Raw genomic sequence first — 24,808 nt, forward strand, 5'->3', positions numbered from 1 at the left:
CATGTGGGCATTATATTGTGTTTTATTTATATTTTAAGAAACTAATGCAGAGTGTGTTATTCAGTGTAAGATTCCCATTTTAGATAGAAAATAGGCTCCTATTAATTTGCTATAGAATTTATGATTTTTTAAAGAATGAATTACAGACATTAAGTTGGAAAAACCTGTATTATTAGTCCCTGGGGCTCACACAATCCACAGAAAGCACTGAGGAAAAAAGGATAGGGGTGTTCAAGGCAAAATTTTCTAAAACAACATTTTTTCTAAATTGAATGAAGTTCCTGACTTGAAAAATAAACATGAGTTTTGACTTAATAGTAGTAAAACAAATACTAATCAAAAAGTCAGGATGCCTGACATCTACTTATCTCCTCAAACTCAATATTTTTTCATCTTTCTTATAAAGCAGATATACTTTGGCAAACTCATCCTGAAATACCAATAACTATCAGGGTAGAGGAAGCATCAGCATATCTCTAGATATGAAATGTGGTTTAAGAACACTCCAATTCTGGAAATAATAAAGGTAGAATTAAGTACAGGCATACCTCATTTTACCGTGCTTTGCTTTTATATAATTCACAGATTATGTTTTTTTGTTTTTACAAATTGAAGGTTTCTGGCAACCCACTGTAGAGCAAGACTACCAGCACCATTTTCCAAAAGCAAGTGCTTACTTTGTGTCTCTGTATAACATTTTAGTAATTCTCACGATATTCCAAACTTCATTATTGTATCTTTTATGGTATAAAAGTGATACCATATCACTGTGATCAGTGATGTCTGATGTTACTATTGTAATTGTTTTGGGACATTACAAACCACGACCATATAAGAGGATAAACTCAAGCCGGGCGCGGTGGCTCACGCCTGTAATCCTAGCTCTCTGGGAGGCTGAGGCGGGCGGATTGCTCGAGGTCAGGAGTTCGAAACCAGCCTGAGCAAGTGCGAGACCCCGTCTCTACTATAAATAGAAAGAAATTAATTGGCCAACTAATATATATAGAAAAAATTAGCCGGGCATGGTGGCGCATGCCTGTAGTCCCAGCTACTTGGGAGGCTGAGGCAGAAGGATTGCTTGAGCCCAGGAGTTTGAGGTTGCTGTGAGCTAGGCTGACGCCACGGCACTCACTCTAGCCCGGGCAACAAAGGGAGACTCTGTCTCAAAAAAAAAAAAAAAAAAAAGAGGATAAACTCAATCAGTAAATGCTGTGTTCTCATTGCTCCACCAACTGGCCATTTCCCCATCCCTTCCCCTCTCCTCAGGCCTGCCTATTCCCTGAGACATAGTAATATTGAAATTGGGCCTAGTAATAATCATACAATGGCCTCTAAGAGCTCTAGTGAGAGGAAGAGTTGCATGACTCACTTTTTTTTATTATGCTATATTTTTACTGTAGCATATCTTACTTTAAATCAATAGCTAGGAATTAAGCTTAATGAGGAAGGCATGTTGAAAGTTGAGACAGGCCAAAATCAAAGTCTCTTGCATCAAACAGACAAGTTGTGAATGCAATGGAAATGTTCTTGAAAATTTAAAGCGCTAATTGTTAGGTTTGTTCCAGGTGGGAACCTGAAAAGTATGTATAGGATGGAATGCGGTTAATGGAAAACTTAAGCTTGTAAAACAATAGCCACAGGAGTCTGGAGAGTCCCTGGACATTGTAAATCTAACAGACGGCTGCAGCCAGCATCCCTCCTCACCACCCCAGGGATGAAGTTTATCCCTTCCTGTCTCTCCTGATAAGGATGATGCTGGAGGTAATGGATGGATGTGACTGGGGCAGGAGTCCTAGGGGCTGGTTGTTTAAAAAAAATTTATTACAATGGTTTTTCTAGCCCAGGTACTCACCCCCACTGGAAAAACCCTCTATAAAACCCAAGGCTTTCCTTTCCCTTGGTGTGGACGCTTTTTCATCTCCACCCATATGCTTGTGTAGCATTTTGCTACATGAGGTTTTGTGTGTGTGTCTCTTGGCTCCAGACCTAGCTACTCCAACATGAATAAGAAAGCAAAAATTATTGTTGATATGAAGAAAGTTTGCATGGTCTGGATAGAAGATCAAATCAGCCATAACATTCCCTTAATCCAAAACCTAATCCAGGGCAAGGCCCTCTTTTCAACTCTATGAAGGCTGGGAGGATAAGGAAGCTTAGAAAAACAGTTTGAAGCTAGCAGAGGTTGGCTGATACAGTTTAAGGAAAGAAACCATCTCCATAACATAGAAGTGCAAGGTGAAGCAGCACGTGTTGAAAGCAAGTTATCCATAAGATGTAGGTAAGATCATTGATGAACATGGCCACACTAAACAACAAATCTTTGATGTATATGAGCCAACTTTATCTGGGAAGAAGAGGCTGTGAACTAAAAATATTAAGTGTCCTAGCTGACTGAATGGACCCCTCTTGGCCAAGGGGACCCCAGAAACACCTTAAAGCTGAGGACAAGGGAGGTCAGACACCCCTCCTTATGCCCCTTCCCTTTTTGAGTTACTCTTTGTAACAGTAAGATACTAAATCATTAACAGGTCTAAGGCCATGCAAAACAGTGGTTAAACACCTGCAGGACATCAATGTACTTAATAGATCATTTGAGCCTTGGGGTGTCGTGGCCTGATTGCAGGACAGGGGATGAACACATAAAGAGACAGACATAAAACTCAGACACAAAGAATTGGCTGCAGTCCCAGAAAAATAAAGCACACAGACACAAAGACCCTTCAAAACTGCAGCGCTTAAAGCACCAGTAGTTTTATTTTTAAACTATTCAATTGGGCAAGCGTCCCGCAGCTATTTTCCCACTACTTTCTGGTACATGACTTCCCACCGGCCAACAACACCTGTTCCTCTAGACATAGCGCAAGAGATGCCCTTCAGCGTTTGATACCGTTTGCGGATAACAAGACACCTGCCTTGGCTGCATAGCACAAGATAAGAAGATGTTTTCATTCTATCTTCTAGCATCTGGTACCGCCTGCGGATAACAGACAAGCTTGGCTCGCACGCGAAACCATAGGTCCTTGGCCATTTGCCTGGAGGAACAGTTCTCTCTGCCGGTCAACAAGTCACGTCCTGCTAATTGTAGGAACAAGCAATGGGCTCCCCGTTCTGCTGACTTTGGGTCTCGGTCAATCTGACCCAGGGACGTGTCCTTCAATGGGGTAAGTCCAGTGGCTTGTCTCTGATTAACAAACTTTTTTAACTTAAACATTACTAGCCTTTAGGCAAAGCTTCATTTCTTTAACCAACTACAAGTCAGAGAATCTTTGAACCCACCTATAACCTGCAAGCACCAACACACACACTTCCAGATATCTCCCCCTTTTTCAAGCCAAACCAATGTACACCTTCTGCTTATTGATTTACGAGTTTACATGTAATTCCTGTCTCCGTGAACGTATAAAACCAAACTGTAACCCAGCTACTGTGGACACAGGTTCTCAGAACCTCTTGAAAACAATATGCTCCAGGCCCTCGGCCACACACACTCGACTCAGAAGACACTTCTTCACATTGTTTTGCAGAGTTTGGTTCTTCCCGCCTAGAAGGCCGAATGAGACTCTCACAGCTGGAGAGGACCCACCCCGCCCCGCCGCCATCTCGGACGCGACCACCCCCCTGCATAGCCTCGGGAACCAGCTTCTGCGCCCTGGAGCCCACGCCCTGCATCGGGCAGCGCCGTCTCGCGACAAAGCGACCGTGGACCGCACCGCCCGAGTCGCCCCTTCCCAGGTCCGCGGCCCGCACCTCCACGCCAGCCCCCGCCCGCGTCAGATCCACCCGCGTTTCTGCTCCCGCCAAGTGGGGACGCCGGCCCGCCCCGCCGGGTTTCCCAAGGCCCAGGGGCTCCTCTTTCACCCTCGCACCAATCTTCAGGGACGCAGAGTCCACGCTCCAGCCTGCGGAGCACTAGCGTCGGGAGAGCTCAAGGATCCGGATTTTCAAAAACAAAGGTGGCGGGGTTGGGCAGAGAGCCACATGCGCAGAAGGAACCAGAGAAGTTCTTTCCATGGTCCCGTGCTGGTGACGTCATGGGGGGGATAGATGACGCTATCGTTCCCACAAGGCTCTACCAGCGGAAGAGGAGGTATTTACTTCCGGGGCGTCGGTCCTGCTGCCTGTAGACCACGATCTGAAGGGTCAGGACTGAGGTCTACTAACGTGATATCGGTGTGGGATTCGGCTTCTCTGGGAAGTCTTGGATTGACAGCCTGGAACTTTGTGTAACAAATGAAGAAATTTGAGTGTGGGCCCCAGTTAGTCGGTGATATAAGTAACTTTTTTAGTTCTGATGTAGACATTGCTGTTATAGAACCCATGTCTATTTTTTTATTGACGTTTTCTAAAGCATGCAAAAAATCATGTCCTCTATTTTACCTTAAGTGTGTTAACAAACAAAAAATGTTAACTCTCTTTGAACCTATTAAAAGGTGTTTGTTCTCAACTACTAACTTGTGCATGTTCCATGGATCATTTTACTCAGTTGGAAACACTGCTCTAATGTATATAGCAGAATAATAGTGCAGGGTCATAGGGTGGGTCCACTACAAAATCCTGTGCCAATTTACACGTCCAGTGTCTGATAATTATTTGCTCAGAAATTCCCACGTTCCATCCATACAACCTTTCGTCAAGTCTTTAGTCCTTTGGTTTAGGGTGAGGAAGGGTGGGCAGGGCTAATGGATCTGAACTTTCCCTTTCCTTCCCTGGTGTCTGCCACATAGGAGGCAAGAAGTTCTAAACAGGGTTTCTCAAGGCTCTGGCTGCCACCGTTGTTCCTCTTTGAACAGAGAAATGCTGGGAATGAGTCATCCAGGTTGTTGTGGGCCTCAGTGTGTGATCGAGAGTGAGGTGGAAAGGATGTGAAGTTTGGAGGAGGGTGGATCGGGGTGTGAGAGACTTTACTCTTTCCCAATAACTACTCCTAGTTTTCTGTTTTCCTAATGAATGTCCTGCTTTGTTCAAATTCCTGTTATCTTCTTTGATCCTAAAATTTCCCCTCGGTGATCTATTCTGTAAATTTAGGGAACTCAGCTTGATCTTCCAAGAGCCTTTTACCTCAGAATTGGAATCTTTAGCTTCCCTTCCTCAGACTCATGGACTCTCTTAAATCCCTATTGATAGCATATCTGGAAATCCTTTAAATGCTGGGTATTGGGCAGACAGACCTTTGGTGGAGGGAAACGGTGCCTGATATTCTGCCCTCTCGGATATGAATCATCATTTCTTATCTTTGTAGGCCTCAGTCTTCTACCCAGATAAAGGAAGATACTCATTTGGATGTGTAGACCTTACCCTGAGCCCACTTGTAATAATATAATGGACATGAATGTAGTCCCTTTCCCCACCCTAAGAAGGTAAAGTCCTCAGTGCCAAGGGGAGGCTCAGGAAGGATACCTGACGTGTTTCCAGCACTAGCCCTGTATTGCAGTTTTCAGTGTTCAAGTTGACGCTTCTTTTTAAAAAGTTATTCTTGGCCGGGCGCGGTGGCTCACGCCTGTAATCCTAGCTCTCTGGGAGGCCGAGGCAGGCGGATTGCTCGAGGTCAGGAGTTCAAAACCAGCCTGAGCAAGAGCAAGACCCCGTCTCTACTATAAATAGAAAGAAATTAATTGGCCAACTAATATATATACAAAAAATTAGCCGGGCATGGTGGCTCATGCCTGTAGTCCCAGCTACTCGGGAGGCTGAGGCAGGAGGATCGCTTGAGCCCAGGAGTTTGAGGTTGCTGTGAGCTAGGCTGACACCACGGCACTCACTCTAGCCTGGGCAACAAAGCGAGACTCTGTCTCAAAAAAAAAAAAAAAAAAAAGTTATTCTTAAGTATTTTGCTTTTAATTTTAACAAATGTTTCAGAATTTTATTTTGGGATTGTTCATTTCTTGTGTGCAAAAATAGAATTGATTTTTGCATCCTGTTAACATTGCTGAACTCCTTTATTAATTCTAATAGTTTTTGATGAATTCCTTACAATTTTCTGAATATATTAATAAGATCATGTCATTTGCAGATAAAGGTAACTGGACTTCTTTCTTTACCGTCTAGATGGTTTTGATTTATTTCTGTTGCCAAATTTTCCTGTCCAGCACCTCCAGCACTATGATGAAGACAGGTGGTGAGAATGGATATATCTTGTTCATGATCTTAAGACATAAGTATATAGGCTTTCACTATTAAGTATGATATTAACTGTGGGTTTTCATATGCCCTATATCAGTCTAAGGATGTTCCCTCATATTCCTACTTTGTTGAATATTTTTACCATGAAAAGATGGTAGATTTTATAAAATTCATTTACTGCATCTATTGAGATGGTCATGTGGTTTTGTTTATTATTGTGCTGATATAATGTGTTATATTAAATAATTTTTTTTTTTTTTTTGAGACAGAGTCTTGCTTTGTTGCCCAGGCTAGAGTGAGTGCCGTGGCGTCAGCCTAGCTCACAGCAACCTCAAACTCCTGGGCTCAAGCGATCCTTCTGTCTCAGCCTCCCGAGTAGCTGGGACTACAGGCATGCACCACTATGCCCGGCTAATTTTTTCTATATATATTAGTTGGCCAATTAGTTTCTTTCTATTTATAGTAGAGACGGGGTCTTGCTCTTGCTCAGGCTGGTTTCGAACTCCCGACCTCGAGCGATCCTCCCGCCTCGGCCTCCCAGAGAGCTAGGATTACAGGCGTGAGCCACTGCGCCCGGCCTAATTTTTTTTTTTTGAGACAGAGTCTCACTTTGTTACCCAGGCTAGAGTGAGTGCCGTGGCGTCAGCCTAGCTCACAGCAACCTCAAACTCCTGGGCTCAAGCAATCCTTCTGCCTCAGCCTCCCGAGTAGCTGGGACTACAGGCATGCGCCACCATGCCCAGCTAATTTTTTTTCTATATATATTAGTTGACCAATTAATTTCTTTGTAGTTATTGTAGAGATGGGGTCTCGCTCTTGCTCAGGTTGGTTTCGAACTCCTGAGCTCAAACGATCCGCCCACCTTGGTCTCCCAGAGAGCTAGGATTATAGGCGTGAGCCACCGCACCGGGCCATATTAAATAATTTTTAGCTCTTAACCTAGCTTGCATTCCTGGGATGAATCCAACTTTGTCATGGGGTATAATTATTTTTATATGTTGCTGGATTCTGTTTGCTTGTATTTTCTTTTTCTTTTTTTTTTCCATTCGTTTCACCTGTATGTATTTTATTTTTGCGTATAGTTTGGAGAATTTTGCATCTATAGTCACATGATACATTGGTCTGAATATTTTTGTTTTTTTTTTTTTAATTTCCTGTTTATTTTTTTTAGATACAAGGTCTCACACTGTTGCCCAGGCTGGCTGAGTGCAGTGGTGCAAATATAGCTCACTGCAGTCTCAAACTCCTAGGCTCAAGCAAGGGTCCCCTCTGCCTCAGCCTTCTGAATATCTGGGACTACCAGCATGCACCACCATGCCTGGCTAAGTTTTGTATTTTTTGTTGAGATGGGTTCTGCTGTGCTGCCCAAGTTGGTCTTGAACTCCTGGCCTCAACTGATCCTCCCACCTCCCAAAGTGATGGAGTGACAGGCATGAGCCACTATGCCTGGCTGAATTTTGTTTCTCTTATGGTATCTTTGTATGGTTTGGTATCATGATATTACTGCTTCATAGAATGAGTTGGGAAGTTTCAGTAATGCTCGTATTAATATTTTGGGGGAGAGTTTGGGAATAATTGATATTAAATCTCTAAATGTTTGGTAGAATTCACTAGTGAAGTTTGTGGACATGAGCTTTGCTTGGTGAGTTATTTTTTATTATTAATACAACGTCTTCACTGTGATAGTTCTATTTATATTATTCATTTTTGTCTGGAGTAAGTTTGGGTAGTTCATGTTTCTAGGAATTTGTCCATTTCATCTAAATTATCTAATATATTCACGCTCCATTGTTCATATTATTCTTCTCTAAATATTTTCATATTTTTGTAATGTTTGTAGTCTCATCTTTCTTTTTTAATTTTTTTGAGATGATCATAAAACAGCACCATCTTTAATTTCTGATTTTAGTTTAGTCTTCTGTCTGTTTTTTGCTTGGTCAGTGTAGCTAAAGGTTTGTTAATTGTGTTGGTGTTTTGTGAACTTGCTTTTGGTTTCATACTTATTCTCTATTTCACCAATTTCTGCTGTAATCTTTTACTTCTTTCCTTCTGCATACTTTAAATTCTGTTTGCTTTTCTTTTTCCACTGTCTTAAATGGAAGCTTAGGTTACTGATTTCAGGCCAGGCATGATGGCTCAGGCCTGTAATCTCAGCACTTTGGGAGGCTGAGGCAGAAGGAACAGCCTGGGCAATATAGTGAGACCCCTATAAATTATAATCATAAAAAAACTCTATATAAATAATAATCATTAAAAAATTAGCCGGGCATGCCTGTAGTCCCAGCTACTCAGGAGGCTGAGGCAGGAGGATTGCTTGAGTCCAGGAGTTTGAGGTTGCTGTGAGCTAGGCTGACGCCACGGGCCTCTACCCTGGGCAACAGAGCGAGATTGTCTCAAAAAAAAAAAAAAAAAAGGTAACAAAAAGAAAAAAGAAAGGTTATTGATTAGATGTTATTCTTCTTTCTTAATATAGACATTTAAAGCTGTAAGTTCCACCTAAGCACTGCCTTAGCTGCCTTCCAAATTTTTTATATATTGTCTTTATATTCAGCTCTCTCTGTATTTTCTAATGTCACTTTTCATTTCTTCTTTAACCCTTTTGCAATTTTTAAAGTGTGTTGTTTAATTCCACATGTTTAAATTCCCTGCTGAGCAGAGCGCGCTCTCGGGGGTTGGGGGGATTGCGGACCTGGGGGATGCAGAGCGTGGCCAGGTTCCAGGGACAGGACCGTCTTTGTTGAAGCCACGGTCTCCTCCTTCGAGCCCAAGGCACAGCGGGCGAGGGGGCGCTCGGGCCGTGGGGGAGCGGGGGACTTCCCAGGCCCTAGAGGCTCCACGCAGGCGAGGGCTCCTTTCTGGTTCCCGCCTGGGCTGCAGAGCCAGTACTGGCCACCAGGGGGCGGCAGTGCCCGCCGTGCGCAAGTGCGCCCCTGGAGCCGGGAGCCCCCCAAGGTCGCTCCCCCGCCCCTGCCTCCGCCCGGCCGCTCACTCGGCACTGCCCAGGGCGCGGGCACGCGGGCCAGGGCCCTGCCCCCACGGGGTCCCAGAACCTCCAGCCGGCAGGAGCCTGGAGAGAAAGGGCTAGGCAGGGTGAGGGGCCCTGCGCCCCGAGTTCCTGCCCCCAGACCTGCTGGCTCTTGGGGTACAGCCCGAGGACCAAGCTTAGGCCGAAGGCTTAGGGAAGGGAGTGTCCACGTCCACCCCGCGAGCTGGTGGGCCCGGCCAGGCCTGCGGTCCGAGGCAGAGGCCCTCACCACGCCCGCACTGCCCGCCCCTTCCTCGCGCAGCGGGGAGACAGGCCTGGGAAGCCCGGGCTGGGCTAGCCGAGCCTTTCCTCTCCGCCTGGGCCCAGGGCGCAGCCGGCGGCCTCTGGTCTGGGCGTGTGCAGGACCCCAGCGCCCTCACCTGCCACCCCCACCCCGAGAATGGGGGCTAACGCTGACGCCCAAGCCCCGAGCATGGATGAGCAGAAAGGGAAGGAAGAGGCCTTGGATGTGGCCGTCGGGGTTGCCCCAGACCTGCGATGTGGATTCCAGGTCCTGGGGGAGGGAGGTGCCCCGGATGCAGGGAGACTGGCTTTGCCAGGGCTGGGCGACATGCCCTGGGAAGGATGGCAATGCCTCAGATGCAGTGGCAACGGCAGAATAGCAATCGCACCCCCTGCTGGGCCTTCAGCTGTCCTCAGTTTCCTCCCAGGCTGGGGTCTGTGCAGACGAAGCGGGACCCGACTCCTCGTCCCCTTGGCCTTCCCAGAGGAATCTGGGCCATCGCCCCCTGCCCACCACCCAGCCCAGGCATGTCGAGCGCCACTCTCCCCATGTCTGCGGGGACATCAGTCCTGGCGCTCTTTCCACTTGATGTTAGGTCTTGAGCTGTGTTTCTGAGCCTTGCCATCGGGTGTCCCGGGGCCTGTGCACCCAACTGTCCTTCCTCACCACCTCATCACGCTTAGCAGAGCAGGGGCTCACCTACACGTCTGTACACCTCACCGAGACCCTCCGGCCCAGGGACAGGGACTTTCCACCAGGTCGTCAACATGGTGACAACCTGCCTGGGCATGATTCCTTCTGTGAATGCCCTTGTCCATCCTAATATCCTGCTGGCACTCCCCCACCCCAACAGAGTCCCAGGACAGGGTGGTCAGGCAGACAGCGCCTATTTTAACGCTTTAAACTGGCTTTCCGCCCCGCTCTGACCTGGCCCAAAAGTTAGCATCCTTTCTCATTCTTGCAAATCTAGAGGCCAGGAGTTGCCACCCCTGAACAACAGGGCCCATCAGGTGCTGCCCGGGTAGTGAACTTCCACTCCCTGGCCTGTCGCTCAGAGCATGCACCCTGGGCCCTCTGGCATCTCTTTCTTGCTGCACCTGTAACTGCCTCAATACGCCCCTTAGAAGGAAAATAGCACCCAACTGTGAGGCCAGGGAGGCTCTCACCACAGCGTCTGCACAGGTCTCCAACCCACACCGGCACAAGGGTCCCCAGACACCCCGTCAGGAGCCCACTGCGGGATGGCTGGTGGGCCGTGACCTGCAAGACCTCGTGCTGCCTCTTGACACCATGACACCGGTTTCTTCATCTCTACCACAGGGGTGTTTTGCAATCAGGTCCTTCACACGGGACCTTGGGCAGGGAGGAACCATCCTCATTTAAACGACTTGAAGGTGTTGATATTTTGAGTTATTCCCAACCTTAAATTTTTTTTTTTTTTTTTTGAGATAGGGTCTTTCTCTGTGGCCCAGGCTGGAGTGCAGTGGGCTGATCACAGCAACCTCAAACTCAAACAATCCTCCCACCTCGGCCTCCCAAATCCCCAAAGTGCTGGGATTAGAGGTGTGAGCCACAGTACCCAGCTTTCTGCTGGGATCTCATGTCCCTCCTGTGCCCAGTCACTGAGGTTTCGATGCTGGGTCAGCCCCAGCCCAACCACTTGGAGGTCACACGTGGAGGTCACAACCACAGAGGCCACTGAGCTCTGCTGTACAGGACGGTGGGCAAGGAAGGCACACTGGAGAAGCTGGCAGTCCCCACCACCTGGGCCATATCCCCTCAGGCCTTTGCCACCACCCAGCAGGTGCTGGAGCTGCTGGCTCACTGCCACCACAGCTGCCAGCCCCAGCTCACTCCTGAGGACCAAACTCCAGTTTTCTAGGGACTCCACCGGTTAAGCCAGAGAAAGCGCTCCCCACCATGCATGTCCTTTCTCTCTCCACCCTGAGGAAGCCTCTGCCTCAGCCCTTGCTGGCCTGCAGAATGGGCAATGCAGTGTCTCCATATGTAGAATAGGTGTGAGATGCCACCTCAGGGTCCCTGGCCTTGGTGCAGCCAAACCAGGGAGGGACAGGTGTCAGGCACCTGGGAAGGTACTGGTTGGAGTCCACTCATTTGACAAACACAAAAGATGCCTACTTGTACAGTTGCTTTTCCAGGCACTTAGCATAATTCATTTAACAGAAGAGACAGAAGTCCCTGCCCTCCTGGGTGTCCATCCTAGCCAGGGTCAGGCAGCAGCACTGGACGTCAGAGCAGTCACATGTGTCCTCCACTGCTGGCGTGGGGACAGCAGACCCAGGGCCAACTGAAAAGGAGTGGACTTGGGGTCGAGGGCACACAGGCAGAGGCCTGGCCCCCACCCTCTCAGTTCTTACTAGAGGGCCAAGGTCTGGGGCATCTTCTGCCACAGAGCCAAGGGTGGTCCCCTAGAGCCCACCCCCATGGCGTGAACCAGGCCGCTGGTCCGCTGTGCCTTCACAGGGGCCAGGACGAGCCGTGGTGAGCAGCACACTCACACCCCGGCCGCTGTGCCCAGTGCGCAGCAGCGGTGGAAGACTCATCCGCGCAGAGGGCCAGGTGGCACCGAGCTGCGTGAGCTACAGGCAGAGGCGCTGGGCAGGGGACACAGCCCGCCTGCTCCCTCCTCCCTCGGGGATTTACGGGCACCTGCTAAGCACAGCAAGTGTGACTGACACTAGCCACAGCCCCTCTGGGCCCAGGACTCAGTAGGAGGCTGGCAGAGGAGCAGCCAGGCTTCCCGGAGGGCAGACAGGCCACTAGTGGGAGGCTCTCTGCGGCTCCAGTTCAGAGGCCAGGCCTGCTGTGTGGGGGCCACGAGGAAGGAGCGCCCAGGTTGCAGGCTCTGTGGCCCAGCTCTGCCCGACCCGGTCGCCTACACGGGAGGTAGGGCGGGCCCAGCTTCCTGCCTCGAGCCCTGCTGAGCACATGGCGGCTCCACGCCGCGAGGAGGAGCCTCCAGAGCAGGCAGACAGTATGCGTATGCCCCTTGGCTCAGTGTTCTGGCCTTCGCTAGGGGTGCGGGGACTCCAAGAAAACTCGGTCACATCACCACCCAGCCCAAGCTCTCCCAGGCTTGCTGTAGGTCGGATGGACCAACACCCCACCTTGTCACCCTTTCAGCGGATCCAGGGGCCCTGACCTCGCAGCCCTGAAAACAGGGACCTGGACAACAGCCACGGGTGGCCAGGACCCATGGGAAGGGCCATTCCCGGGACACCCAGGCCACGTTGCTCAAGGTGGGGAGGGCACTAAAGGACTGAGGTGACAGCAATGGCCTCCTTCAGCTGCTGCAGCAGTTCCTTGGGCTGGGGTGAGAACATGCTGGTGTCCACTCTCTGGAAGTCAGGGTGCTCGACCACAGAGGCCAGCACCTCCGCGATGCGCCCGACATCGAATGCCGCCTGCTCAGGGCCCAGCTCCGCACCCGAACTGCCCCCTGCCGTGCCCTCGCCCAGCACGAGCAGCCTCCTTTCGGCGATAACCTTGAGGAAGTGGTAGAACTCTTCAAAGTTGATGCCGGAGCAGGACCGCATGATGACCTGGGTCAAAGGGGAGGAGGCCTGTGAGCCAGAGACTACAGCCCCAGGGTGTAAAGGCCCCATAGGCCCAGTCCTCGAGGACAATGAGCAGGGACCAGTTAAACAGAGGCATCAGGAGGCTGGGCGCTGTCAGGGCTGACCCAGGTGGACCCATTACCTACACAGCAGGGCCTTATGGCCTTGTCCCACCCCACTCCCCCCCCCCCCGAGCCTGAAGGTCATCATTCCTGGCCTTGGAGAGTCCCTGCCCCACCAAGCCCTGCCGGGCAGGCCACCCCACCTGACAGTGGCGGTCCCAGTCAGGCATGGAGTCCCTCCACTCGCCGATCTCCTCCTGCACGGCGCGCAGCTCCTGCTGCAGGAAGTGCCACATGCGGGCCAGGTTGAAGCCATTCACCCAGTTGTGGTTGACGGAGATGGTGTCATCCTGGGAGGGGCAGAGCACAGCTGCCCAAGAGGCCACAGTGGATTTCCCCGCCTGGCCTGCCAAGATGACCAGGACCTCAGAACACACCACAGGGGCCCAGCCCTCTGCCACCAGGAGGGGCCACTTCCGCCTTCCAGCAGTGCCCTCTTGGCAGGCAGAGGATACCGCTGAGACCATCTCAGTCCACAGCTAGCCCAGAGCTCATGGGGCCGAGGGGAGGAGCAGGCATGGAGTGGGGTCTCGGGACACCACGTAAAGGGGCCGCCTCGCTTGCAGGCCCCAAGGAGGGCCAGGGCAGGTGCATGTTCCGGTGGGGAGACAGGTTGCCCCAGCCCGCGTTGACCTTGCCAGTCTCACCAGGTTGTGGACTTGGTGGTGCCACCCGCTGGGCACGAACAGCATCTCGCCTGCCTCCTGCGTGACCTCCAGGGGTGGGCCGCAGTGCTGGCGCCTCGGGTACAGATGGGCATCGAGAAGCGAGGGGGAGGTCACGTCGTAGGGCAGGTTGCCGTGGCGGTCCCGTAGGGCCTCCTCCTGCCCCGGAGGGAAGAGGAGCCACTTCTTCCTCCCACAGATGTTGACGGACCAGCTGAAGGAGCGGAAGATGTCAGCGTGGAACGGAGACCTGCATGCGGCAAGAGCTCCTGGTTTGTGCCTCGAAGCATCCAGCGTGGGCTTTGCTCCTTCTGAATGAGTTACCTGAACTTAGTGCCCCAGAGGCCTCCAACGGAGGGAAGGGCAGCCCGTTATTCATGCGGGACAGACCCCAGCTCTGACACCTGGGCCAAGTAGCTCCCTCCTCCTGCTGGCCTGGCCCATAAGCCAAGTGGCCAGCCACAACGCCCCACCCCTGCGGCCTCACCAGCTGCCCTTGGGCCCAGCGTAGACAAATCGGTAGTCATCCACATCCAGGGCATCCCAGAACTCGTTCAGCCAGTCGGAGGAGAAGTACACAGGCAGGGTGAACACATCCTCCACCGCGGAGTTCCTGTGGAGAGAGCAGGACGCTTGGCAGCGCCCACCTCCCTGCCCTGCCCTGGCAGGCTTGCCCACGTTGGCAAGTGAGGCGTGCAGCAGCGACTGGGATTACAGGAGCTGGGCCACCTGAGACCACCCAGCTCCATGGAGCTGTCACACAGTCACAGCCCCCACGGGGCCAGGCTAGGCCCCACGCAAATTCCTGACTACAGAACCATAAGCCACTAAGGTTTCTTTGGGACTGGACTGTGATAACGCACAGACAGCTCACACAGGCAGCACCCCCCACCCCACCCTCCGCCCCAGTCTCACAAATTCGGCCTCTGGCTGAGCTGGGGGCTCTGAATGGACCACCGGCATCACTGTCATTCCCAACTGTGGGTTTCCTTCTCTCACTGACCCCAATGAACCCAACTCTGCCTGGTGGATGCCAGGCCACAGACCCAGGCATGAGGGCTGCCTATTTACCTCCCCAACCCTCCCTCCCTCCAGGGCCACCTCCATGACCCCAATAATGAGCACCCAAACACAGGTATGTTAAACCAGCGCAGAGGAAGGTGCAACTGCAGCAACACCATGCAGGAAAGAGCTTCTGGACCCACTCACACGTGACTCCTGGTCAGAGACAGTGACAGGAAGAGAGCCCCAGTAGCAACAAACTGCATGTAGTTCTCAAAAATACCATGCTCGTCCCTCTGCCTGACCTGCCTTTGTGCACCTGACAAATCCGCAAAAAACTCTGCTCAGATGTTATCTCTCCTGTGGCCACCCTTGAATGCCTGCCCCCAGGCCTTCCTCTGCTCTCTTTATTTTTTAGGGTGCCAGATAAAATACATGACACTTGGTAAAAACTGAATTTTTTCTTTTTTTTTTGAGACAGAGTTTCACTTTGTTTCCCAGGCTAGAGTGAGTGCCGTGGCGTCAGCCTAGCTCACAGCAACCTCAAACTCCTGGGCTCAAGCAATCCTTCTGCCTCAGCCTCCCGAGTAGCTGGGACTACAGGCATGCGCCACCACGCCCGGCTAATTTATATATATATATATTAGTTGGCCAATTAATTTCTTTCTATTTATAGTAGAGACGGGGTCTTGCTCTTGCTCAGGCTGGTTTCGAACTCTTGACCTCGAGCAATCCGCCCGCCTCGGCCTCCCAGAGTGCTAGGATTACAGGCGTGAGCCACCACGCCCGGCCGGTAAAAACTGAATTTTAAACGAACAATTTTCTAATACAAATGTCCATGTAACATCTGGGAGATACTTATACCAAAAATGCCAGAAATATCTGGGATGTACATATACCAAAAAACCCAGCTATCTAAGGCCGGGCGCGGTGGCTTATGCCTGTAATCCTAGCACTCTGGGAGGCTGAGGCGGGCGGATCGCTCAAGGTCAGGACTTTGAGACCAGCCTGAGCAAGAGCGAGACCCCGTCCCTACTAAAAATAGAAAGAAATTAATTGGCCAACTAAAAATATGTAGAAAAAATTAGCTGGGCATGGTGGCGCATGCCTGTAGTCCCAGCTACTCAGGAGGCTTAGACAGAAGGATCACTTGAGCCCAGGAGTTGGAGGTTGCTGTGAGCTAGGCTGACGCCACGGCACTCTAGCCCGGGCAATAGAGTGAGACTGTCTCAAAAAAAAAAAAAAAAAAACCAGCTATGTAAACCCCAAATCCACAGTGCATGATGGTGCTTGGGTCTATGTGTCTGTCTCTGCTACTGCAACAGGAGATCCCTGGAGCCAAGACGGTGTCTGGTCACAGGTGACCCACAGTGTACCCAAGCCAGCCCTCTACACCAAGCAGCGGTGTGACGGAGAAGAGCCGAGGTGCTAGTGCTTCTCATGCACTCTGGATTGGCCATGGCAATCACAGAGGCCTGAATTCTATCTCTCTCTGCCTTTCTAAGCTTGATATATACACAAGCAAGACAAGAATACAACTGTTTGCTAATTTACTCAACGTCAATCAAGCACCTACTCTGAGCCAGCTGGTGGTGTCACTAAAATGGTTTCTGCTCATGAAAAGATATGGACCTTCCCAAAGAGCAACACTTCCAACCATGCTGAAGACAGCTGCCTTTCTTTTAAATTGATTGAAATTCCTAACTGGGAAAAAGAAGAACTCCTCTTTGTGCAGGAGGGGCTACCACCAGGTTCACACCTCTAAGCTCATGCAGGACTAGGGACGGTGGTGCCATAGCCAGCACCCGTTTACCTGCACAGGTGCCAGTCTTTGAGGTAGAGACAGCCTCTGGGAGAGGAGTAGCCCCCTTGGATGTACTCTTTCCAGTAGGTGATGTAGTCTCTGAGGGGCATGTGTTCTTTGGGGTTCGAGTTGTATTCCTGGACCCCGCAGTTTGCAACAGGCACAACCACATCTCCTGAAACAGAAGGGTCAGGCACAAGACTGTGCTGAGAGTCCTTCACGCTGCCAATCCCCTGGGCTCCATCCGCCCTCCAAACCGTTTGTAGAGGAAATCTCCAGGGCGCCCGGGACTCTAGGCACCTGCTGTGATGCCCACGGTTTGCCCCTGTCCCGGGAGTCTGGACCTGGGCTCTGATGACCCTGGCCCAGGTTGCCTCATTCCCGGGGATCTGGACACTGGCCCCGCCACCCCGCCCTCACCGTAGGCCCGCAGCAGGTGGTCGAAGTCCGGCCTGCCCGCGGGAGTCACCCAGCGCCGCCGGCCGCCCCAGCCCTCTGTAAAGGCGGCGGAGAACACGCAGGGCAGGTTGGGCAGCAGGAAGCCGCGGACAAAGTCGGCGTAGGAGAAGGCGGCAGGCTCCGGGATGAAGGCCACGCGCCCCTGGGCTTGACCGCCGCCCCCGCCGCTTCGGAAGTGGCGCTCGGCTAGGGAGCGCGTCTCTCGGTCCATCCGGCCCGGCACAAGGTGCTCTGGGGCCGCTGGGGGAACCCGGCCCGGCGGGACGCCGGCGCCCGAGTCGCGCTCCGCACATCCGGCCAAAGCGGAGAGTGCAGGCGTTGGCACGGAACCTAGAGCCCGAGGGCGCCGCGTTTCCCCAGGACCCGAACCCCAGGTGCCGCCCAACACGCATGCGCAAGGCTCGCCGCGGCCCCGCCCCCCCGCGCAGGCGCCAAGCGCTCCGAGCGCCGCCGACCGGCTGCGGTTTGCGACCGGCGTCAGTGTTTGTACACGGGAGCCGCGCGGAGACCCTCTGTCTTCGCGCCCTCCGCGGCGCCTGAGGAGAGTGAGGCGGTAGGGTGCGGTGGGCCTGTGACCGAGCCCTTCCCGCTCTTCCTCAGCGCAGTCTGCCCGCTGTGGCTGACACGGTAGGAGCCCTCGGCTTCCCGAGGCCCGGGGGCTGGGGGTAGGGGGTAGGAGGTGGGCTGGGCCGAGAAAGGGGCAGAGGGCTGGAGGTGGGATCCTGGGGCACAGGTGTGGGGTGACGCTGGGGCCGCAGGGGGATGCTGGGACCTAAGAGGGCTGTGGGGACCTGAAGGGGATAGTGGGGTCTGAAGGGGGCGGTGGGGACCCGGAGGGGACGATGGGGACCTGGAGGGGACGATGGGGACCTGGAGGGCATGCTAGGGACTGGAGGCGGTGCAGTGGGGACCTGGAGGGGCGGTGGGGACCTGGAGAGGATATTGGGGCCTGGAGAGGATGCTGGAGCCTGAATGGGATGCTGGGGACCTGGAGGGGACACTGGGGTTTGGAGGGGGCGGTGGGGCCTGGAGGGGACACTGGGGTTTGGAGGGGGTGGTGGGAACCTAGGGCGATGGCAGGTGTCTGGAGGGGCAGCGGGGAATGTGAGAGTGCCTGAAATAAAGGTGTGGGGCATGAGGGCATGGATTTGGAACGGGGCACACATCAGCAGGTCTGAAGTGGAGGGACCTCTGAGGGTGATGTTTTTTTGTCCTGCCAAAACTGTAATTGGAGTATCCCTAAAAGTGGTGGCAGTGGAGTTCCCATAAAGGAGTACCCTTGACCCTCTGGAGATGGGGAAGGTTGGGATTCTTCAGAAAGAAGCCCTGAGTGCCAGAGTGGTCAGTCCAGAGCGTTTATTAGGGGAGCTTGCACATAGAGGTACTGCTGTGCATCTTTGCCGTGGACGGTGAGAAAAAAGGGGTGTCCTACCTAGGTGTGGGCTGGGGGTCAGGGCGTGGAGTTAAGGAATTTGGCTCAGGCAATTTCTTTCTAGCCAACCCACATACCTTTACCAGTGCCTGGGAATGTTCAAGGCCCTGGTTTGGGGGAAAACCTGCAGCTGGCCAGGTCACGGAGCAGTCAGGTCACTGTGATTTTCGGTCAAGACACAGAAAGAAAGTTGGGGGAACTGAGCGACACTAGAGGGAGTTGTCTCAGTGTGTGACAGAGTCATGTTAACTCAAACCTACCCACATTAACGCAGAGAAGAAGAAGGATTTGTTACTGCGTAAGCCCGGCATCACACATGAGGGCTGTCTGCAGGAGAGTATAGGGGGGTCTGGACAGCCTTACACAGTGGAGTAGGAGGAAGTACAATGAAAACCTCTCTCACCTCCTGGAGAGAAACTTGATGCACCTGTGTTAGGCTTCTGCACCCAGCGAAAGATCTCTAGGTCAGTTTTGGAGGTCTGTGTTGATGGTCTGAGGGTCGGCAGGCCGAGGCTGTGCCTTGTAAGATCTGGAGACCAGATTGTCTAATTCCTGACCAGGAGGAGACATCCTAGGGCATGGGAGGGCAACTGCCTTCCCTTTATCAAGCGATGCAAATGTTTTATTCACCCTTGTGGGCAAGCAGGGATAAGAGAGGTCCTGGGGTGTTGGGACAATTTCCAAGGGGTATGAAGTTTACCCAGAAGGAGGACAGGGAGGATGGGGTCTGGAGTGTTGAGGGGGCGGTGGGGTGGGGTAGAGAGTTGCTGGTGGGGTTTGTGTGATTCCCTGTGTGCTGTGGTTCCTTCCTGGTGGGTTTCACTGTGACTTGTGTGGTCAAGGTGTGGAATTCTTTATTGGGTTAGGTGAATGAGAATGCTTGGACAAGTTGAGATTGAGAAAAAATCACCCATAATCCTATCCACAGAAAACTTTTTTTAAAAAAAACATGTTTTAAATAGGTTTAGGAGATCAAATGCAGTTTTGTTACATGGATATATTGCCTAGTGGTGAAGCCTGGGCTTTTAGTGTACCTACCCCAATAGCGTACAGCATACATACCCTCGAAGTGATCGCATATTCTTTCTCCCTCCCCCACCAAGTCTTCACTGTCCATGGTTCCACACACTGCTTCCGTGTTCTCTCTTATAGGTGAGAACATGCAGTGTTTGACTTTCTAAGTTATTTCACTTAAGATGGTGACCTCCAGTTTCATCTATGTTGTTACAAAAGACATGATTTCTTTTTTATGGCTGGATAGTATTGAGTGGTGTATATATGCCACTTTTTTTTTTTAAAGAGACAATCTCTGTCATCCAGGCTGGAGTGCAGTGGTGTCATCATGGCTCACTGCAACCTTGAACTCCTGGGCTCAAGTGATCCTCCTAACTCAGCCTCCTAAGTAAGCTAAGACTATAGGTATGTACATGCCACCAAGCCCAGCAAATTGATTTTTTGTAGAAATGGGGTCTTGCTATGACACCTGGTGTGAGACCCGGCTGATCTCAAACCCTTGGCCTCAAGGGATCCTCCTGACTCAGCCTCCCAAAGTGCTGGGATTACAGGCCTGAGCCACTGCAGTCAGCCTCTGTTTTCTTTATTCAGTCCTCTGTTGATGGACGCTTAGATTGAGTCCATATTTTTGCTATTGTGAATAGTGCTATGATAAACCTGTGAGGGCAGTTATCCTTTTTTAATGTATTTATTTCTTTTCCATGGAATAGATACCCAGTGGTGTGGTTACTGGATTGAATGGTAGTTCTATTTTTAGTTCAGAGAAGACCACTTTATTTTCTGGTATATAGTTTACCTTTTCAGGTACGCATTCATGCATGCATTTGTTCTACTTGTCTGTGCAAGTATTCTCGCTTCCCCCCTGCTCTCCACTCAGTCCCTCCCTGTGTGTGCACATACAGGTGCACATGCACACGCGCATGGTCTCTCTGTCTCCACACCGTGTACAATATATGTATGTAAGCTTGCTGTTTTTAGCCTTTTTTTGCTTTTTCAATCTACAATATCCTCTGCCATCTTGCCGCATACTGCCCAGATGCCCCTTAATTATTAATTGGGTGTTTGATTTCAGCTGTATTGTGTATAGATGTGGGAGGCAGATGGGAAGGAGGTCGGAGCAGAGTGTTTTGTGTCATCTCAGGAGCTAGGAGGTATGGCTGGAAGTGCACGTCGTGGGAAGTATGAAATTCAGATAGGCATTGCCTGTTTCCTGGGAGGAGTTCCTGCAGCTGGTCAAGACCCAGTTTCCTGAGAAAGGGGAGGTTGGGCCCAAGACCACAGGGGCACAGAGCCTGTGACTCTGGGAGGGAGGTGGAGGCTGGTTTCTCAAGCACTCCCTCTGGGCCAGATACCGTGTGCTTTATTCCCCTGGTCCACACGGTGGCCCTGTGGTGTCAGGATCACCACCGTTGTACTCCAGAGGCGTTACTGGTACACAGGTGTGTGTCACCCTGAGGCCTATAGAGCAGCCCTGGGAGCTGGTGAGACGTGAATATTCTGGGCCCCACCCAGCCCCACAGAATCCAGCCCTTGGGGCAGGGCCAGCTGGAAAGAGGACAACAGCACTTGGGGGGGGTGCAGTGGGAACGGTGGGGAGCCTGTGCTATCCTGTAGCAACCCTGCCGGCCTGTCAGAGCCGCCAGGGCCGGAGCTGGGAACCTCTGAGGGAGTGGGAGGCGGGTTTGGGGAGCAGGAGGGCAGGTCATGGAAAAGCCGACAGCGCCCGCCGCCCCCGCCGTGCACACACAGCTGCCACTGTTCTTGCTCGGAGCCTTCTTGTGGCCGTCAGCTCGTGGAAGGTGTGCAAAGTGTTTCTTGTTCTTTGACACTGGAAATTAACTAAAAATAGGTTGTTTACTCGACACTGGGTCTCACTAAGGGGGCACATGAGTGATGGAAATGCTGAAAGAGATCTATTATGCAAATCGCCATGCATGAAGGGTGCAGTCCAGGTGACCGTGGACTCCTTCCCCGAGAGCGTCACTCATGTGGGTTGACCTCAGACACCCTCCACCCCGTGCTGTGGCTTCGCCCTGTGCTGTGGCTTCCCTCACTGATTCCGCTGGGTGTCCTCAGGGCCAGGGCAGGTCCCCAGGCCCACATCTGCACTGGTGGAGGTGGGCTGCAGATTGCAGCCTGCAGGGACCAAGTGAGGACTCGGCATGCATCGCACAGCAGGCAGCATGTGAGGGAGGGACATGGTCCTGGGTCCTCGTGATGTGACTGTGGCCCACTCAGCACGTGATCACCAGGTGTCTGGTGTATCGGCATCATGTATAAGACCCCTTCTGTGGCGGTCCCCTTCTCTAGTGGGACAGCCGTGGGAGCACACCTAGGCTGTCTGGTGCTGTGAGTGCTGTGGTTGGTGACAGTGCATTAGGAAGGGTGAGGGCGCCATTTGAACACAGACCTGGGGGGCACAGAGGAGAGGTTTAGGCGGGAGGTCCTGCATCCTACAGAGCCCGTTAGGCCATGGCAAGGAGCTTGGGTTTCACTCCAAGTATGTAGAGGAAGGCTTCTGGCAGAGGAGTGACCTTTTCTTTCTTTTTTATTTCTGTTGCCCAGGCTGGAGTGCAGTGGTGTGATCATAGCTCACGGTAGCCTCCAACTCCTGGGCTCAAGTGATCCTCCTGCCTCAGCCTCCAGAGTAGTTGGGACTACAGGCATGCGGCACCACACTCAGCTGATTTTTCTTATGTTTTGTAGAGACAGGGTCTCACTGAGTTGCCCAGGTTAGTCTCAAACTCCTGGTCTCAAGCCATCCTACTGCCGTGGCCTCCAAAAGTGCTGGGATTACATGGGTGAGACACTGTGGTGTTATGACACACATATATATACATATATATATTTTTTTTTTCACGGTTCCTGGCTCATAACTCCTGTTGTTACTCCCTAGTTAGTCTTTTGTTATGGTGTTGGTGTGTTAGACCTCAGGAAACAGAATCTCTGCAGCTTCCCCACCTTTCTGATTCTGGATCGTAAGACTGTCATTCCAGAGAGGGTCCCACCCCATATCCCAACAGTCATCACATTTCCACAGGGTCATCCATAAAAACCCAGGAGAACAAGGTTCAGAGGGCTCTGGATAGCGGAGTGCACGGCGGTGCCTGCAGTGTGGCTGTGCGGGGACAGCGTGGGAGCTGCGCCCCGCCCCACGCTCGCCCTGCCTGTCTCTCGCCTGCGTCCTTCGGAATATCTTTTATGACAAGCCAGTGACTGCCAGTGCGTGTTTACCTGGGTTCTGTGAGGCGCTCCAGCAAATTCACACACCCCAAGAGGGAGGGGGTCGTGGTGGGTTGGTCAGAAGCCCTGCAGGCGTGGGCTTGCATGCGGCAGGGGAGGGTCAGTCTTGGGGACTGAGTCCTTGACCTGTGGGACCTGGCGCAGACGGCGCAGGAACTGACTTGGAGGATGCCCAGCTGGTGTCCGCTGCGTGCCATGTGGGGAAAACCCCGCTTGGTCATGGGCATCTTGCGTTGGTGATTATTGAGGTGTGAGAGCAGAGGAGAAACGTGGTTTGAGGAGTGTTTTCCTAAAGCAGCCACATTTTCTAATTCTGTTTCTGACTGTGTCATTGGCTGCTGCGTGGAAAGCAGGTGGTGGGGCCAGGGCGAGGTGAGAAGGCCAGCTGAGAAGTTGTCCAGGTGTGGACAGGAGGGAGGACCCTGCCTCAGACAGTGGAACTTTGGAAAATAGCTAAAAATAGGTTGTTTACTTGATACTGCATCCAGCAGGCACACGAGTGATGGAAGTGCTGAAAGAGACCATTACACAAATCGCAGTGTGTGGAGAGTGCAGTCCAGGTGACCGTGCACTCCTTCCCCAAGAGCGTCACTTGTGTGGGTTGACCTCAGACAGTGCCGGAGCCTCTGGTGGTGGCGTGGGCCCAGGGATGGAGGGCAGGCCAGCTGTCAGGACTCGCTGAGGGATTGGGAGAATATGGAAGAGAAGAATCCGGAACTCCTGGACCCCGGGTGCCTTTATTGAGAGAAGGGCAGACAGTGGTGCTTGCGGGTTGGGGTGCCTGTGAGGTGTGGCGTGGCATTGCCCAGCAGGAGATCAGATGCCTGACTCTGAAGCCCTGAGGGGTGTGGGCTGGAGAGGTGCTCGGGAGGCAGTAGCGTGGAGACATTATGCAATTCCATGGGACCGTGTGGACTCACCTAGGAGGAGGGGCTTGCATGAGAGGCCCTGGGCTGTGCCCAGGTCAGTGAGGTGTCAGAGGAAGAAGCAGCAAAGGAGATTGAACACAGGAGCTCATAGAAGTGGAGTCCGTCAAGGAAGTCAAGGTGCAGGCGGCTCTTAGGAAGGAGCCGTGGCCCGAGAGCCAAGGCTGGCTGTCACATTCTCGCAAGTGAGGCTTCAGTGAGACAGCCTTCCCTCTTTGTTGTGAGTTGTGTGTGGCTGCTCCACACCTTCCTGGCAGAGCTGCGTAGTTGTGGCAGAGACCACGTGTGGCTCTTGAGAAGGGTTGCGGTGCCTGGCGCAGGAGCGGGCAAGGGTGGGGGCCAGGGCCCGTGGGGAGGGCCTGGCCTTGAGGGGAGCAGGGACCCGGTTCCTGTGGTCTCCACATGGGGACAGGTGTGTCGGTCAGGCACCAGGGGCCAAGTCCAAGTTTGGGCGGCTTGTGACGCACTGTGGGGTGTTCTCACTTCCGCCCTTGTCCTTGATCCCTGTTGACTTTGGTTTTCTGGGAAAGGTGCCCTGGAAACCTGTGGTCAGAAAAGTTATGGCCACATGTTTCTCCTCTGGCTGCTGCTTGGTATCGGTCAGACTTGAACACCTTTCTGGTGTTCGTTGCCCGTAACATGATAATGAGAAGCATCTTGTTTGCCTCCTAATTTTACAATATTCCTTCATTTCTTCTCTCTTTGAATTTTAGGGCGTTTTAGAGCTGGTGTTGTTCTTAGGCGTTTCAGTTATTTGGGTGGTGGATAAACAGGTCCGGAAGGTGAGGTAACGTTTCCGGAGCTGTAAAGCTTGTGGCAGGGCCAGAGCTGGAACCGCAGCGTGCTTCCTCTGACGCCGAGGTGCCAGGTGTCATAATTCTTCAGGGATTCTGTGTTTAATTTCATTCCAGCTATATGTGCTCAAGAATGGGGGTTGGGTCAGGTAACTGTTAATGCAGATTCACTTCTCACACTGGATCTAGCTCTCCAGGTGTACAGAGATGATGGTGACTAGGTGTGGTCCCTCACCCCGCAGGCCAGGCATGGCTGAGGACCGGGCACCCCTCATCCAGGAGCACAGGACACGGGCGTGGTCGTTGGCGTGTCTGACACTGTGAGGACTGTGGCTGAGTTGGTGGGCTCCCCTCCCTTGATTCTGAGCAGCAGACACCTT

General features: G+C 52.3%; 3 protein-coding genes across 4 annotated transcripts in view; 1 reads left to right on the forward strand and 2 right to left on the reverse strand.

Annotated features, from left to right (window-relative positions):
• The window catches only part of LOC105878804 (uncharacterized), a 44,871-nt gene extending 32,918 nt beyond the window's left edge, over window positions 1–11,953 (reverse strand). The window contains 6 exon segments of the mRNA XM_076009396.1: window positions 3,711–3,899; window positions 8,810–9,187; window positions 9,248–9,420; window positions 9,526–9,659; window positions 10,969–11,267; window positions 11,830–11,953. Of these exon segments, the coding sequence (XP_075865511.1) occupies window positions 3,711–3,899; window positions 8,810–9,187; window positions 9,248–9,420; window positions 9,526–9,659; window positions 10,969–11,267; window positions 11,830–11,953 (1,297 nt within the window).
• Window positions 11,537–17,332, reverse strand: JMJD4 (jumonji domain containing 4). 2 transcript variants are annotated; one of them, XM_012778599.3, is made up of 6 exons: window positions 16,981–17,331; window positions 16,570–16,735; window positions 14,242–14,367; window positions 13,737–14,004; window positions 13,233–13,379; window positions 11,537–12,952 (listed from the first exon to the last, which is right to left on the reverse strand). In XM_012778599.3, the coding sequence occupies exons 1-6, from the start codon at window positions 17,228–17,230 to the stop codon at window positions 12,662–12,664; spliced, it is 1,248 nt and encodes a 415-aa protein (XP_012634053.2). In that variant the 5' UTR covers window positions 17,231–17,331; the 3' UTR covers window positions 11,537–12,661. The 2 variants fall into 2 exon arrangements, with proteins under 2 accessions (XP_012634053.2, XP_075865689.1); XM_076009574.1 differs by lacking the exon at window positions 14,242–14,367 and having other exon boundaries at window positions 16,981–17,332.
• A 115-nt stretch (window positions 17,333–17,447) lies between these two features.
• Window positions 17,448–24,808, forward strand: part of SNAP47 (synaptosome associated protein 47) — a 38,436-nt gene continuing 31,075 nt past the window's right edge. The window contains exon 1 of the mRNA XM_012778598.2: window positions 17,448–17,646. The gene's annotated coding sequence lies outside the window, so the exon portion shown is untranslated. The remainder of the gene's footprint in view (window positions 17,647–24,808) is intronic.

The sequence above is a fragment of the Microcebus murinus genome, chromosome 13 (assembly GCF_040939455.1).
Source record: "Microcebus murinus isolate Inina chromosome 13, M.murinus_Inina_mat1.0, whole genome shotgun sequence".
NCBI lineage: Eukaryota > Metazoa > Chordata > Mammalia > Primates > Cheirogaleidae > Microcebus > Microcebus murinus.

Bases quoted from the DNA above. Each gene is read 5' to 3' on its own strand.
- JMJD4 (XM_012778599.3), bottom strand. From the start codon at position 17,230: ATGGACCGAGAGACGCGCTCCCTAGCCGAGCGCCACTTCCGAAGCGGC. The intron at 14,005-14,241 runs GTGAGGCCGCAG...TGCCGCATGCAG, and splicing joins GCTGGGCCCAAGGGCAGCTG to GTCTCCGTTCCACGCTGACA. The intron at 12,953-13,232 runs GTGGGGTGGCCT...CCTTTGACCCAG, and splicing joins ACTGGGACCGCCACTGTCAG to GTCATCATGCGGTCCTGCTC.